This window comes from Nipponia nippon, unplaced genomic scaffold, assembly GCF_047370975.1.
Source record: "Nipponia nippon isolate SJK-2023a ecotype South Korea unplaced genomic scaffold, ASM4737097v1 scaffold_10, whole genome shotgun sequence".
NCBI lineage: Eukaryota > Metazoa > Chordata > Aves > Pelecaniformes > Threskiornithidae > Nipponia > Nipponia nippon.
The window spans coordinates 35,837,020-35,854,254 of NW_028262291.1; the positions used below are offsets into that span (position 1 = coordinate 35,837,020).

Consider the following 17,235-nt stretch of genomic DNA (forward strand, 5'->3'; position numbering starts at 1 on the left):
TTTCATTTACTTTTCTAAAATCTGGATTAAGAGTACTAAATAAGAATAGTTTGGGGGATTGTATTCCACTCCTACTTCATACTGACCTTTTTATATTGTTCTAACTTGCTCTTTTTTCTCTGTACAGAAATTTATCATTAATATTCCTGGGTAGACAGAACAATGTGTTGGTATGCTCCATGGGATTATCCCAGATAGTGGAGTATGTATATACTATACTGACAGACATGTTTACGTTGTTTGTTCACTATTTTTTTTTTTTTTTTTTAAACTAAATTCCTGTATATCATTGTGAATTACATTTCAAATTCTGTCATTGAATTTCAGCCGTCTGTCTAGGTAACTTCATAAAGACAATGTTCTGTGTTATTTCTTGTAGGCAAAGACATCTTGATTCTAAACACCTACAAACTTGCATCAGTATCAATAATTGCACTAGTACTTTGTCCTTTGTAAAATAATAGCAATAATAATTTTTGTAAAATTAATCTAAGAATTGCATTTAAAAATGCAGTTCTGCTTTTGTTTGCCATAACTCTGAATATATATTCTGTTTTTCTTTAATATACTATACAGTTCGTATTTTAGAGAGCCCATTTTATTTCCACCACAATAGATCAGGTAATGTATTCCTTTGCCAACTTTAGATTTAATGTTAATCAATCTCTAATTGCTTACAAGACAGAGAAGAGGGACATATATCTAGGGGTTGTAATTAGGTAAATGTGGAAAATCAGAACAACTTTTTTGAAGATTATTATACTATATATAACTATCATAAGGTATAAGCCTATCAATCATTGTAATAGGGAAAATTAAGCTGTCAGGGGATTCTCCTGTACCTTTCTGGATTCAAGGTAAAAAAAGGTGCATTTAACGAGCACTGTTACAAAAAACTGAAATCTTTTTGAGATTGCATTGTATTCATATTGTGCTAAGATAATTCCTGGTGTAATCTCGTTGCTCCTGTTTGGTTACACCAGCAATGACTTTGAACAATGAAACTAAAAGCAGGTATGTCTTTCCAGGAGCAATTTAAGTCATTGAAGTGTAACTGTAAGTCTTTCACATTTCCACTTATGTCTGCCTAGAGGAACCACTCAGTAGGTAATATCAGCCAAGCTACCTTACTTATTGTCACTCATACAAGCCTCTGTGTACAGACTGTTATTCTGCAAAACAATTTAAAGTGTAGAGATTGTGAACTGCTTTGTTGCTTAATTAGATATGTTTTTTTGACCCTATGACTTACAAGTTCCATCTGTGAGAATTTGACTGTAACAGATGCTGCTCACATTGGGATGAAGGGAGGAGAAATTGTCTCTGTGCAGAGCCCTTACTATTTTAAATACAAATGAGGAAAGGAGATATGCCCATTCATGACGCAGATGATAGGCTAGGTCAAATTCAACCCATAGGGTATTTTCATTTTGTCTTGCTAGCCTTTTCCCCTGACGGGAAGAGAAATTGGGGTTGAGACAGATAAGCCTGAATGGCATCACACTTGTCCGCAGCCTTACAGCAGTTTCCAAGAAGGGAAGAGGAAATCAAGACAGAAGTTTATTCAAGGAATTGGTGTGTGCTGTTGCTGGTCGAGAGAGCAGCAAATGTAGGGAGTAGACAGTGGTTATCACTGTCCATGAACATGCAAGTGTCCATGCATGGCAGTGGCTAACTATTTATCGTAGACTCTGTGTGGATATATAAGAAGTCTGGGGTGTTGTAGGTAAATGTCCCTAACAAAGAATGGAAAGGATTAAGGAAATGTGTATGTTTTTGAGAGGTGTAACATTCAAAACAGTAATACAGAAGTTACAGTAACAAAGGAGAAAAGTAGCACTTGATCAATGTAATTGTAAAGAGTTTCTAAAGATAAAATGAAAAGGTTATTGTATAAATTTGGGAAGAAGGTCAAGGAGAGAAATAGCTATGCTCTTTCTAAGAGATGAACAAAAAAGCTCAAACTATGTTTTCATACGTTCTGTAAAGCGACGTTCTCAGGAAGAGAATTGGGAGAAATACTACAAAATAAATGAGAACGGAACTCTAATAATGCGTGATGCCTAATGTAATGGGGAAGGGCAGTTGGCTCAAAGAAAGGCAAGCTGAACATGTTGTTTCTATGTTCCTCCCAGTCACTGTAGGATGTTCTAAGTACTAACAAAGATTAAATGTTTTAAACTTTTCTTACAGAGTTAATAAAACTGAACAGGAAGAGGGCTATAAGCCTTAACTCCTGTGGCTTCCTGAGGGTAATAAATACAGTTTTAGAAAGTCTTAATGGAAGCTCTGACTTTTAATGCACTTTTAGATTTTTAAAGGGCTGTGAGTTCAACAATTCTTGTTGAGTGTTTGCACACGTGTGCTTAACATGCTAGGACTGACTGCACTTACAGTGAAGAGCAGTTGAGTAATTGAAGCAGGGTGTAAGAGGTCACCGTTGCACTTCCTGCATTGTGTACTTCAGCCTTGGTTTGCTCCAAACTACAGAAGTGCAGAAGGATGACCCGAGGGGAAACTGCCTGTTCAGAGCAATGTTTACTTCATTTTGACACCTTCATTCCTGAACCGTGTGCATCAACATGTTCTTGTCCATAAGAAAAGTCAAACGGAAAGCCTGCTTTCCTATTTTTTGTCAATACCATACCATCCCCAACGCTGTCTGCAAAATTAGTGTATAAAGGAAGGTGTACTAAAATATCTTTTTGCTGTGGTAGAGACTGTAGACTGGGGTCATGTGTGCTACGCATTTTGCCTTCCTTCAGAAGGAAAGTGGTGTCGTAGGCTCTGGTAAAGGATGAAAATATATTCCTTGGCGGAAGACTCCAAATCATGTAAGATCCTCTGCAGGGGAGCTTGGCTTTTTCACTGTTGTTTGAATGACTTTTATGAACTTAGTGTTTAGGCAGAACACTGTGTATATTTTTTTGTTCTTCTGATATGCAAAACAGTCTGAAGGTTTCCTGGTTTTGTTCAACTGGGCTTTTGCATACTTTCGCCATTTTCAAAATTTCAATGAAATGTGCAAATGGTACTGCATGTAATACTATCTGAAACAGAGGCACAGCAGATAAATCCTGTAGTATCACCGTGCATTATAGCACTGAGCAAGAACGCGTGAATGTATTCAATACTGTTTAAAGGCATAAGTTTTTCTCCTTACCTGAGTAATACTGTTGTAAAGGTTATATTTGAATTGGCTTCTAGAATTTGTTTCAGCTTGTATCATTTGTTATTTGAGGATGCGGCAGGAGGGAAGTTACTTTATTTCATACACACAGGACAGATGTTTGCTCTGTATTGATTAAGACTCATTTTCAGTAAGGTATGATGACAATGGTAGCAGCATATAGTCTAGCTGAATAGGCAGCTAAGAGGAAAGTAATAAAGATCTATGTTTATGTGTTTCTGAGGTTGTTACTTTAGATGACAGCTGTCTTATGTGAGATGGTAGACGCAAATTATTTTCTGAAGCTTCACTGATCAGAGTTTTTTAATGTATTTGATAATTTTAATGGTGAAGATGCATCTTTAAGTTGTTTGAATGTTGAATATTCAAATGTGATTATTTGCAGTTTTATCTTGTAGCATGGCAGTGCATAATGTAAAATTTTCCGTTAAATATTTATTGGAAATGTAAGCAGGTTTGTATTTGAAGTTTACTCATTTCAAAAGTAAACCTCAGGACAGTACTTGGGGAACCAGGCTGCACAACTGGTATTAACACTCCTGCTATTAACCTCCACATTAGTGGTTTATTTCTTAAAGGTCAAGTTAACAATTCTGAGAAATGAAATTTCCTTGAGGTGTGCTGTATAGCATAGCTAATAACAGAATGTGAAAAAGAATTTAGTCCAGTTTAAGAGAAAACATTAAATCCATATTAATTTACTGGAAGCTTGTTAAAATAAGAAGGTAATACTCTGTTTATGTTGACAGCTGAAAGGAGTGAATCCTTTAAACAGGTCTATAGTAAGTAATTACATATAATGTCATAGTTGCCTAAGGTGATTCTGATCTTTTCTTGAAAACAAAACCACAGTACAACACATCTATCTGTGTAGCACTATTCTTGCTTTGATTCGTGAATTGTATCAACTTCAAGTTACTTTGGGCACTGAATTTCACTAGGTTTGCTGGATTATAGCAAATCTTCAATTTATACGAGAAGAACAGAAGAGAAATAAGTTGATTCTTATCTCGATATAAGTGGGTTTGGCCTTTGTTCTGTGGAAACTATAGCTCTGGATCAGTCCCTGGTAAACAGAGTTACAACTTCATCACCTTGCTCACGCAAGCAACTGTTTGTCCACAACAACCATTTTAGTGTATTTATCTGATGAATAGAAAGAAAAGAGAATTTACCTAAAAATTGCACAGACCCAGTGACAATGCACAGAATATTTTCCTTCTTGTCAGCTGTTTGACAACTGGGAATATATTTGTATAATTATGACAGCTTTTACTCTGTTCTTAAGCTCTTTGATGATTTTACCATTCCTTCATGCTGTTCCTAACCAGATTTCTCAAACAGTGCTTGAAAGAAGCTTGTTTATGAAGACTGGTGGATTGTTTTTCTTGGGAAGTCATTATTCTAGTTCTGATTTTGTTACTTGTATGATATGCTGGGCAGTAATTTTTAAGACATCAAACATGGGCGAATCTAAATGCTCACAATCGTGTTTGGAGATGCTTTGCCTTTCAGTGGACATTTGTGTAAAAGCCATGAAACAAGCTTCACTGCTACTTTTGGTCATTTTTAATATATTTTCAGAACTAAGGAGTAGTAATGCCTCACTGTCCACAAACTGCTATTTCCAACTTTTTTGTGTGTGTCACTCTTCTTTTTATGATGATGTACTTGCATATAAATATAGTATTTGGTGTGCAACAGCGATTTATTTGGTGTTGATAGAGGTTTTTCTGTTGTGTAATTGGACACTAAAGGAACATGAAAAATCTCAGTTTCTCCTTGTCTAGCTGAGCCAAAATGTAACTAAAAAATTTTCTGTAGAGTAGTTAAGCCTTCTTCATGATGGATTTCTAAAATCAATCTAAAACATGTGTTGCATTGCTCTGTGTCCTTTCTTGAGCTATGAAAGTAACTCATCGATTATAGAACAAGTTGAAGTGATGGTGGTTTGTTCCTGATAGTGGCTTTGTGCAGTTGTTTTTACCAGGTTGTCCAATGTTGTACCAGTATGTAAGTCCACAGAATGTGTTTACAAAAACCCTAATATAATTTTAGAAACACAGTAACTACTAGAGATTTTAGTAATCTCTCTGCACAAGATGTTGCAGCTCTTCACTTACAAGAGCTTTTTTTAAACATAAATAATTGCTCTTCACATTTATTTCAGGATTACATTTGGTTTAAACTATCGAAGCCAAGGTCGTCCTTAAAGCCAGTGTTTGATGGTGAGATCTAAGGGTGTTTTGGCTTATGGATATATGATGACTTACCAAAAGGTAGCTTGTTTTTTAAATTATTTTATACTGAATGGAGATGGCGTTAAGATTTACAGCAGTGTAGATAAACTTGAATTTCACTGCCCTGGTCATGAAGAATGTACTTACTGTTGGGACAGCAAAATTTGTGAAAGGAGAGATGAAGTAAAGGAGAGAAGAGAGAGTGGAGCTGTCAGCAGGAATGTTTGGGAGCAGACAAGGTGGGAATCTCTTCTTCCTTGACTCCCTTACTCTGCCTCTTCAGAGCTTGAGACCTCTGCAGAAAGTATCTTGTACAGAACTTTTGTGGTTACTCTCAGTTCTCCTCTTGCCTGTTGACTGCTCCTTCCTCCAGGAAGCAAACCTTTCTGTTTGTGAACCGATAGTCATTCCAGCTGAACTGCAGGCTCTGGGAGAGGAGAGCTCTGTTGATATAGAGGATTCAAGGGAGGGGAGTGTTTTCCATGGCTGTTGAGTACTTGTGGCAAATGCCTATTTTTCTTGTATCTTAAGCTGACTCTGCAATGAGTTCTCATTTTGACCCTAGAGCTTTCTAAGAGTTTGGCTAGTAGATTGACTGCCAGCAGTCTATTTAGTTTTTCTGTGTGTATTTCCATAAAAATGAAAAGAAATTAATTTGATTAATTATTCCATATTACTTGAGTTAAGACCCTGTAGTTAGTTATAATGGAAATTCTTACACAGATCACCCTTTCTGGATGTTTTTCTGCAGTATTTGTTATGTTATCTTTTTCCTATTCTGCTCTACAAATACCAATTCTTTCAGTTATCATCTTTATTACTGCAGTGCTTGGATAGAGATACTGTGATTAAATTCTTAGTTCTGCTCCCTACATATTGCTTTCAGTTTCAGGAAGGAAGCTGTCCGTTATGGGCTTCCAGAATAGGAGGGAAACCAGTGGAACTTGCGCCAGTGTCACTGCTTGACCCCTGTAAGAACTGAAGCTTCACTAGGTGCTTTTAGTTATACTGTTGATAAATTACATACAGTTCAGGAAGATGGTAGCACCTGATCTAAAATTTTGACAGGGACCCAGGCTGATTTGTCTTTCTGGGTTGTAATTCTATGGTTGGAGGTGTTTGTATGAATGACTGATAGTGAGTTGCAATGGCTTAACTGTCTATTTAAATGTCACAGGTAGAGGAGGATGATGATACTGAATCACGAGAGGAAGAAGAGAAGGAAGAACTGAAAAACTATTCAAGAAGAAAGATTTTTTCCAACTGGAGCCGCTATGAGGATACAGAAAAAGAGGGACAGAGTGAACATGGGGAATCACAGAGAGGAGCAGACTTCAGTGTTTTGCTTAGCTCAGCAGGTAAGCATTTTCTACTCTGTAGAGAGTTTTCTAGTTTTGCATTTTGAAATGTTACTACTTTTCTGGCTGTTGTCCTTCATGATGAAACAGAACCCTAGAACACCATTCCTATCTGCCTCAGTAAGTCTGCCATTGATGTATTTAGGAGTGTTCAAAGTCTGCACTGAGCCATGGCAGATGGGGAGTAAAAGAGGGTTGCTGCAATTACAGCCTTCTCATGAAATTACGTAGGGGCCTGAGTGTGTGCAGCATCCAGTTACTTTGAAGCTATTCTTGCTGACAATGAATTTCTTACTGATCTTGGTCATTGGGTTGCTTTCCAGAAAACAAAAAAGGTTGCTGGTATGACTAAACACAGCAAAGCAGTCAAGCAGCTGCTTGCTGTTGTTTGTTTTGACAAAGATTTGTAATCAGCACTGTACAGATGTGTGCATGAATAGCAAATGTTACCCTCCTTGAAAATAAAGATCAGTTGTTTTCCCCTCTTTAAAGGAGATAATAGAAGGATGACGTGGAGGGACAGGTTGTACTAGATCCCATTTTTTTTTTTTTTAGCTATACATGAATAGTATGGGCAGTTGTACAAAAAACCAGTTACCTAAATTTATTTTAGAAACTCTTGATATGCTGTTGTGTTTACCATTCAGTAAAAAGCTGCAAACAAAGTATTATGGCTTTTTTTGAGCAACTTGGAAGCTCTGAAATGTCTCAAATCTAAATAAATGGATTTTTTAGCCACAGCTTGGAGGGGTAAGTTAGAAATTACCTACAGTAAAGAAACAAGGACCAGAGCTTTCTTTGTCCGTGCCAGAACGAATTTCTGAAGTTCAGTTTTGCATGAACATTGCAGAATTGGGCCTAAGTTGCCAGTTTTAATCATAGGATCATGTGATGAGTATTGACTTCTCTGAATGGTATGTTGCATGTTAAACAGTGTTGGAGTCAAGATGCCTGGTATCGACCTCAGGGCTGAATAGGTAACACAGCCTGGGGAGCAAAGTAGATATCACAACTCAAAACTTTTTAAATCAAGAGACCTACCCTGAGCTGCATGGTGCCATGGTTTAGCTTTTTAAAACAAACTTTAATATCTCTAACTTTATACTTAGCCTTCATAATGTCTTTAAAATGTTCTGATGAATAGTACTTTTGAACTGAGGATATAAGGAAATACTGTATATTTCTACTAATTTGTATTTTTGCTAAGTTATAATTCCATACAGTTATTACCAGCCTATTTATTTTACTCTGTAGAGTCTCTAAATGCCTAAAATTAAAATCTTGTTAGTTAGTATTCTTACTAGTTATTAATTCTGAATCTTTCATTTAAAGAGTACTTTACTTTATTTTAGGATATATTGTGACTGTTCTTGACATTAAAATAAATTGATAAGAAGCAGCAATGAAATAAAGTACTTTCAGGGGCAGAAGAAAATACCTTCTAAACAATAATGCAGATTTCTTGGAGTCACATAAAAAGCAGTGTGTGTCAGGGTGTTTCTTTGTATGGTTTCTTTGGCTTACGTGTGAAAACTGAGAATGCAGTCATCTTTATTGCTAATGGTCTGAGAAGAAGCTTGCATCTCTGCTTTATTTGATAATTTTGACTTCTGTTAGTATATTGCTGTTTAGCATTCTGAAGTTGCACAATGGATCCAATTCAACTGCAATAAGCAGTTAGGAGAGGGAATGGAGTTAAAGTGCCATTTTTCATGAATGCCAAAGCTTAGAAACGTCTTGCAATTTACTATTAACACACAACAATGTAATTAATGCAGCCAGTTAAGAACCCCCTGGCAAAAGCTCAGATTAAAAACCTGTCCTGCTATGTAACATTTAGGTTCCATAATATTGAAAGCAAGGTCTTTAAAGAGTGCCATCCTTCAAGATACAATTTGGATTTATTCCCAGAAAATACCCTGTTAATTGAATGAGATAGGGTAGAAAAAATAGTTTGGGATAATGTAATAATAAAGACAGAATTAATGCTAGTAGACAAACTGAAATGGAGGAATTCCTGACGTACAAGAAATTAAAATTCCAAGCTTGGTATTTGTTCGATATTTTGTAAACGTGCTTCTATGTGTAATTTTCTAGTTAAATCAACAAAAAAATAGCAAAATGAGACGACTAATATTCTGTGACATGGTGTCATGTTGATAATTAGCAGGATTGGAGCTTTTAAATCTAGTACATGAACATTACTGTTGCTTAAATTAAGAAAGTAACAGTTACAGGTTGTTATACTGTGTTTTTATCAGTAGTAGAGGAAAGTGGGATATTTTTTCTGAGAGGGGGAGGAAAGGGTTTGCAGATATTTGCAGAGGATGATAAGTCTTTAGGGGATTTTATTTTAAATTTTTCAATAGCTTCTGAAGACACACACTTTTTTTAGTTTTTTGCCTATACTTCAGCTTGTCCCTGCCTCAAGCCAATCCTCAGTGCAGCAGTGATTCTGTCTTTTCAATCAGATGTTCAGCCCTGACTAGTCCCAGGCTGTCTCTGACTGCACCTTGTCTCTCTGCTGTCACCCTTGGCCTGCCTACTAATTCTTCTCACTCTCCCTTGCTTCTGTTGATTTTTCTTCTTGTCTATGTTTCTCATTCCTGGTGGTCAGTCTTTTCTTTTGTTGTGAGCCAGCTCCCTTCCACCTATATTCACTAAAATCCAGCTCTGTAAGATATATTCTCTCCCTCGCTCTACCCAGTCCTGGTGATTCCCAGTTCTGAGTTATTCTGCCTGGGCTTGCTCATTTGGCTTAATTTTTCTCTCATCCACTACCACATCTTCTTCTTACATCCCTCTTAGTTTCTTTCCTTGTCTAGTCAATCTCAGTTTATTCTTTGAAGCTTCCGGTTCTAGTCTCCACTACAAGCTATTTTCTCCATCTTCCCTCCACACGCTCTGTCAATATACCCTAAATCCTACACAGTTACCCAACAATATGAAGCGACAGGCCACTGTTTTCAACTATGGTAGGGATATTGGCGCAGGTGAGGTTGCAGAAATATGCAAAACAACACTTTTTGTTCATTGTTTTACCTAATGCCTGTTAAATGCAGGCTTCTCTTACAGTGAAAATCTGTCTCTTCACTCATAACCAGAGGTTAGAGGAAACTTAATTCGGTTGCCTTGCACATCGAGATGACATACAGAAGGGCACTGAGGGATGGACTGTTTGGTGATGGGTTGTTAAGCTCCAGCAGATCTTGCCAAAAAATATGTACAAACTCTGATTTGTAGAAGTTTGTAGCTTGGCTAAATCAGATTTTTCACAAAATGAGCAGAGTGTACCTCTCTCTCATACAAAAACATTGTCTAGCCTGATTTCAAGTTACTGATTCAGGGCAAGAAAGTGGTTACAGTTTTTCAAAGGAAGAGCTTACAAGGGCTTTTTTCCCAGGTCCTTTCATGGTAGAAAAATGTTCCAGCCATTTTCTGACTTTTTTTTAAAAGGTGGTAGTGAAGGGAAGGTGAGGAAAAACTACCTGAAGCAGACAATTGACGTGGTAAATTTCAGACTGAATAGTTAAAAAAGCAGCTGAAAATAGTCCTAAGTAAGAACTGCTAGGTAGTTTTGGTAACAGCTGATGTCACTAGCCTGACAGAGCTTCTTTGTTAGAGCTTATTATATTTGTGTGTAAAGTAGGGTGATAACTTTAGTTTTTAAGTCTGTTTCTTTCCTTTTTTTCATTTTACAATTTTTTTTTTTTTTTAATTAACCTTGAATATAGCAAGGCAAACTTTTCTGTATTGCTTTTGATGTCTAGCTGATGTAAACTACAAGTCCATTGTGAAGCCTTCAGGGAATATGTCTTGAATCAATTTAGTAAAAATGCTGTTGAAGCGTAAAGAACAAGAGAAGTGGAAGTGATAGGATAACCTTACTTTGCTAGAAGAATCTTGCCATGTTTGAAGAGCTGTCCTCATTTTTTGACTGATGAGGGTTAAGTGTCCCAAAATACATTTAAGTCCTTCATTAAGTTTTTGGCTGTGAATAGATGCTTTAGGTTTAAAAATATGCTTTTAAAATCTCATTACAGAGCTGATCAAAATGTATCCAGGGACCTGATCACTTTCCTTTAAACGTGGTAGGCATTACCAGTACAGCACCCAAAAGCTGCCAACATACATGCCTCAATAACAGTGTGCTGAGTTGCAGGATGTGATGATTATGAAGATGAAAAAATATAATTTTGGACATTAATTTTTTTCCCATTTAGTTTTTTGGCCATGGCCAAATAATTCTGATGGCCTTAAAGGGTAAGAAAGAGAAATGCTGTGTAGTTCAAACAAAACTGGCAGAATGGTTTTGTTTGTAAGAATATATATAACTTCTGTAGGTACCTAGCACTTGAATACAATAAGAAATATGGAATAAAAATCAGAAGAGCAGTCACTGGAGCATAATAGTAATGAACAGTAAGTATAGGAATGTGAGGTAGCAGTTACTTTCCGTTCCCTAAAGCCCTGTTCTTTTGGTTTTTTAACTTCTTGCTTTTGGCCCCCTCTGTTTAATTTTGACGCGTCTATTGCAGTATATTGCTGCATTTTTGTCATTTTCGTGGTTGATACATACATGAGAATTAGCAGTGTACAGAAGACCATTGGCTGTCTTGGAAAAGCTGAACAGATAAACTTGTGGAGCAAGGCTTGTGTTAAAAATAGGTTTTCTTTCAAATTTTCTATCTTAAGTATATACTGACAGAGATTTGGAAAAAAAAAAAAGTAGAGTGAAGAGTAAATGAGTTTTCTTATTTTCGATGCTAATTCTGCTCAAACAAAAAGAATGGCAATGGCAGGGCATGGTTCAGATGCTAAAAAATAATCCTTTGAGTTTTAAAATTGTAGAGAATAGCTGAAAATCTGTTTTCTTTACAGAACTGCTTAACTCATTGTTGATTTGGATTATGATGTATATCAGGTGTCCCACTTTCCAGTGGTATTTGATTGCCAACTTCTACTACTTCTTGTTTTGTATGTCTGTTCTGTGAAATTATTTATGTCCATATGTCTCCATAGAACTCTGTTTCTGCATCTGTTTCCTGTACCATTGAGATATCTAGACTAATGAAGAATTGTTGTCTATCAGCTCTGAAAGCATTATTGCTCTGTGCAAAAAATAGCAAAAAGTATTTTTTAATTCTTTTTTGCGTGTCTTTATGACTGTGTGTGGAACAGATGTGTTTTCAGCTAGTGCATCTTATTTGGTCAGAAATTAAACGGATGCAAAGCTTCATATCCTTGCTGTTCATCAGATGACATGAGCTCTGTGTAGAACATAGAGGTATTGGTTACTTATTATGTACCAACAGCTTTAAGATATTAGTACCAGGTTACTGGTCTTGAAAGAAGATTACACTGTTGCAGCTAAGGATTGGTAATAGGTCACTTGAGTATTCCTAGAACATGTGCTCCTGAAATATAACGGTTAAGGGCATGTGCTTTACTTGCATCTTTCCTGGTGTTCTCCTTTTTTTGCTACCTCATTCCATAAACGTTCTCTGAGCTTCTCTGACATGCTCTCCTCTCCTGCTTCTCCTAACCCCATTCCAGCACATCAGAACTTTCCTTTCCTTTTTGGTGGTTATGTGGTAGATACCATTTCCCATCTGTGGAGGCTCTTTATCTGAGTGGTCTCATTTCCTCTCACAAAGGTTTTCGTTGTGACAGTTATACCCTGGGCAGTCTGCAACTGTGGACTTGTTGACAGACCTGAGATATACTGCTGTTTTATATACCTGTAGGTATCTGAAATCAACAAAAATGCAGCCTCTCCCCCTCTCCCTCTCTCTTCCCTAGCCAAAGTAACTTTCCCAAACAAACAGAAAAAAAGTCTTCCACAATAAAGATTTGCAGTAAAATCACAGGACTTGGCATCAGTGGAAGCTGGTTCTCCATCTGCTCAGTGCTTCCTCCTGAACATTACAGAAATTCATCTTTTTTGTTCTAATCAGACAAGCTGTCCTTTTTTTTTTTTTGTGGTCTGAACTAAAAATAGGAAGTGCCAGATTTTAAGTATTAATTACATTTTCTTGATAAATGTATTCTCCTGTAATAGGTAGTCTGTGCTCATTATATCTGCTTTCATATCTATGCCTTTTTTCCTCGTAAGTTTTATCTAAAATGTAACCAAAACTGTATGAGCAAAGTATAGAAGTATGATGTGATTCCATGACTTGAATGCATATAAATGTAGGATAACATTTCTTATTTTCATTTTAACATTCTGATGTCTTAGAACTATGTGACCATATATGTGTCAATGATAGTACTGCAAAACTAATGGTAAGTAATAAAAGAAAAATCTGAAAAGTTTCAATGTTTCAGAGAGATTTGTATGCTTTATGATTTAGAATTGAATAGAGTAAGATTCACAGACTAAATAGGTTAAATTTTGTTCCCATTAAAATCAGTGTGGTACACTTTTTCCCATTCTTTTAATTTTTCACATCTTGATGCACTCATTTATTTGTTGAGTTTCGGATTTCTGGACTGAAAAAGTTTCCTTTTCTAATCCTTCTCTAATCTTAGGCCTTAATCTTTTGCTGCTTCTATATATTGATGGTATTTCTGTTGAATTGTGTTTAAGTATGTTTTGGTTATGAAATCACAAAACAGTAAGTTTAAATGTGGAACAATTTGTCCTTATTCCTGTCTTGCTGTTGTCATGTCCACTACTTGAGTTTGTGGGCTTGAGAGCTAGATAAGAATGTCTACTCACTCAGTTCACTGTTTCTCTTGTTTAATTGTTCCTTTGTTTTTATAATACCCCTAAAACCAGTTCTGTCTGACCAGGCCTCATGTTGGCCATCATGGTTTCTGCCACATCATCGTCTCTAACTTTCCTGCCAGTGAAGTTTCCTAACCAAAAGTGAATTACTCCGACTCTTGTACTCAGTAGATTTAGTATTCCAGTCTTTGTTTTCAAAATTCAGTATGTTATTGCCACTACATTCCTGTTCCCTTTCTCCTATTTTTACTTCTTTTTACTTATTTTTCTGCCTTTCCCCCTTCCTTTGAATTTTCCTTTTACTCCATGAACTTTGTGATTTTCCTTGTTGCTGTATATTACTTTTGATTGATTTTAATGTTTTCTTTTGGATTCCTCTTTAGACTTCTGATTCTGAACCACTGTTAAATCACCTGAGTTAGACTGTAATCTTTTTAAAGCAGGGACTTTCTTTTGCTTGCCCATAAAGTATTGGTTCTTTTCCAATAATGACGTTAGTAGATAATACTTCTATGGTAATATTAAAAGATGTTGATTGATTCAGAGGAGCTGTGTTTGTTTTAATTGTAATACTTTTGTCCCATCTTTCAGCAGCCTCCATTAGAGAAAGAAATAAAGAATAGAAGTAGAAATTTTGTAAAATTCTATAAAACCAGAATTTTTTGTTTATGATAAGGATGATAAGAGTATCACATGTAGCAGATTGGTTTAATTGCAGAAGCCAGACTTAATTTAATGTTCTGTTTCTCATAAGGATAAATTTATTCCTAATGTTAGTTTACAAATACAATAACTGTGATAGGAATGTTTCCTTGTTCATTGACGGATGCTCCAAAGCAGTGTTGTGATCAAACTGCATGTGAACCACCATCAGAAGAGGCTGACACACCTGTCCTTCTAGCAAGATTCTCAGAAATTTGTTTGCAGGGCGCAGTGCTTTTTCTAAACATATTGGTTTTGGAGTGAAAGAAGGGCTGTGAAGTAGGCAGTGCTCTAAAGGACACAGAGTGCCTATTTCTTCCTTAATCTCAGTTGCAGCTCCTCTTTTCTTCTTATCCCATTTGTGGTCCTGAAATTCCTCCTTACATTTGCTACTGATGGCTTGGGCTCTCCTAGTTTTTCTTTTCTCCTTTTAATGCTTTCTGAGTCACACCTATTCATTTTGCCGTTGTTCTTTTCCTGATCTCATCCTGTTGCTCAAGAGCTCCCAGTTCCTACATCCAACTTCTAGTCTACACTTTCTCTTGATCCTTCTCCTGCCCCACATTTTTGTACCTGTCCAAATCACATGTTGGCTCCTCATCTGTTTTGTGTTCTCTTGCCTGTTGTTCACTCTCAGCTCTCCTGGGAGTGGCATCTTTGGCATTTCTGGCTGTTGTATAGGAAGATGGCTCTTCTGAGCACTTAAAAGATTTGTTTTTTTTTTTCCCAAAGGGCTTATTTTTTTTTCTAGATTTGGGTAATTTTCTTGAAGAATGTCAAAGGCATATTGAGCCTTGCCAAAGTCTTTGTTTCAAAACAAGAGTTGTATTAGCTGTCTGTTCCACCCTCAATGGAACTCTTCTGTCCTGTTGTTGTCATTTCTTGCAAACCAAACCCTCTGCATGTGTAAAATTGTGAAATAGAAACTCTTTTAATAAAATGCACGTTTGAGGGACAGAATAGGATGCAAGTGGGGAGGAATTATGTTTTCTTTGGTTCTGACTCATTTTCAACCTTTACTGGAATGTGAATCAGATGACCTTCCTTTGACAGTACATACTCATCATCTCAGTTTATAAAGCGTGGTATTTCTGAATCTGCTGCAGATAATTTGGATTGTGAAACTGATCATACTCTCTCTATTTCTTTTTAAGCTCTTGATTGAAAACAGCCTGTGATAATGTGGTATTTTCTTCTTGAATATGTGTGTGTGCTTCAACATGCAGAAAGTGTGTCACTGAGAAGTGTGTATCAGCTATCTACAAAATGTAAGGGGGCAAGGTGGAAGAACTCATTCAAGATGGGAGTGCTTTAATAGGATGATATCGTTCTACTGATTTTTGTGTCATAAAAGCTAGAGGCTATAATTGCAGCTATTTATAGCAAATAAATTTTCATTTGAGACACTTGATTAACTTTCTGCTGGGAAAAAGCTGGCAGAATGGAAGTATGGGAAAACTAAGTATTTTAAATTGACAGTTCAGTGGTAATAGGAGGTAAACTGCGTTAGATTTTTATGAGTAAATAAAGTGCTAGGGGTGCAAGAGTAATAGTCCCGGAGAGAAAGTCTATACAATTTGTACTCTTTCAGGAAAAGATACCCTGTTTGCCGTCTTCATCGTCACCTTTCTGATGCCCAAGGAAGTGTACCAAAGTGGTTATAATGGAAAACAGCAATTTTGCCCTGGCTTCTTTACTGATGGAGTCTTGTTAGAGTTATTTTTTTTCCTCTAGGTGTACTTTATGTTTCTGAAGTTGTTAGGAGTTCAGCATGACAGATGACAAATGCTGATTGGCTTTTATAACATAAGATTTGCCTTGGGCTAACCCACTTCTTGACTGAAATCCTTAGACACAGAAATAAGAGTGACACTAGCAAGACAGAAGTTACGCTTAACCAAAGAGGCAAACAGCCTTCAAAGGCAAAGAACGTTGAAAAAAGAGGTTTTGAATTTCTCATGTAGATATATTTATGTATGTTGCTACCCTATCTGACCAATTGGAAGACAGACTCATTCTGAAAGCCAGTAACTACATCTCACCTGACTATCTTGCTGTCTGCACAGGGCTTTGTCACGATGTGTCTGTGGGCCCAGGGGTGGGAGGAGCAATTAGCTTGAAAAAGATTGATTGGGAATTGAAACAGCTTACCCAACCCAATAATACTAGGTCATTCCAAAGACATCATTACTGTCTTTTGTTCATTATCCAGGTTTTCCACATAATACTATGCTTCATTTGGGGGGATTAGTCATCCATCAACCTGGAAAAAAAATTGAAAATGCAAATAGGATCCTTATAGTTCTTGTAGTCTGGGACCTTCAGCGTTGCCAACTGTCACAGGTCTCTGCACGTTATTTCAGAGACTACTAACTTGATCTTTCTCCTGAAAAATCAACGAACCTTGCTCCTTGTCACCTTCTGTTATATGCAGGGAGCAAGTCATACGTGCTGGTTAATTATTCCAGAAGTCTTTCTTAAGGCCTGGAGCATTCATTCTCTCTCCATTTCTTACTCTCTCTCTCTTCTGTCTCGGATGTGGTTCATTTTTGTACGCTTTCCTTTTACCTTCTTGTCTTGAAAAGCATGCTTTTCCTTTTAAGGAAAACAACAATATGTTTGCTGCACCTTTCAGGTGCTCTTTTCAGGACTACATTACCCCTAGGACAAACACTGACAAGGAACTGTATCTAGCACTTACTAGTGGTTTTGTTTAATCTGTGTTTGAAAGGGACATGGTGCCACTGGCACAACAGCGAGAGTGGAAGGTGTTTGCACGTTCCCTTTCATCTTATGGTGTCACCTGTCACTTCAGATGGGAGTAGGTGCAAAAAGTAACTTCTGTGTAAGTGGAAAAACTGACTGTTACCCCAAGTAACAAAATACTTTCATTTGCGCAAAAACGGGCTGGCTAACACTGCTTGTTCCAGCTGCAAAAAGTGGACTCGTATTGGCTTCCCCTGCTCCCATACATTAAATACCAGAGGAAAAAAAATCTGTAGCTGTTACCAG

At 36.8% G+C, this 17,235-nt stretch overlaps 2 protein-coding genes across 2 annotated transcripts in view; one reads left to right on the plus strand and one right to left on the minus strand.

The window, feature by feature from the left end:
* CHRM5 (cholinergic receptor muscarinic 5) overlaps positions 1 to 17,235 on the minus strand; it is a 53,979-nt gene that overhangs the window by 28,566 nt on the left and 8,178 nt on the right. The gene's annotated exons all lie outside the window — the stretch shown is intronic.
* AVEN (apoptosis and caspase activation inhibitor) overlaps positions 1 to 17,235 on the plus strand; it is a 102,933-nt gene that overhangs the window by 16,970 nt on the left and 68,728 nt on the right. Inside the window, exon 2 of the mRNA XM_087746610.1 lies at positions 6,608 to 6,788. Within this exon, the coding sequence (XP_087602736.1) occupies positions 6,608 to 6,788 (181 nt within the window). The remainder of the gene's footprint in view (positions 1 to 6,607; positions 6,789 to 17,235) is intronic.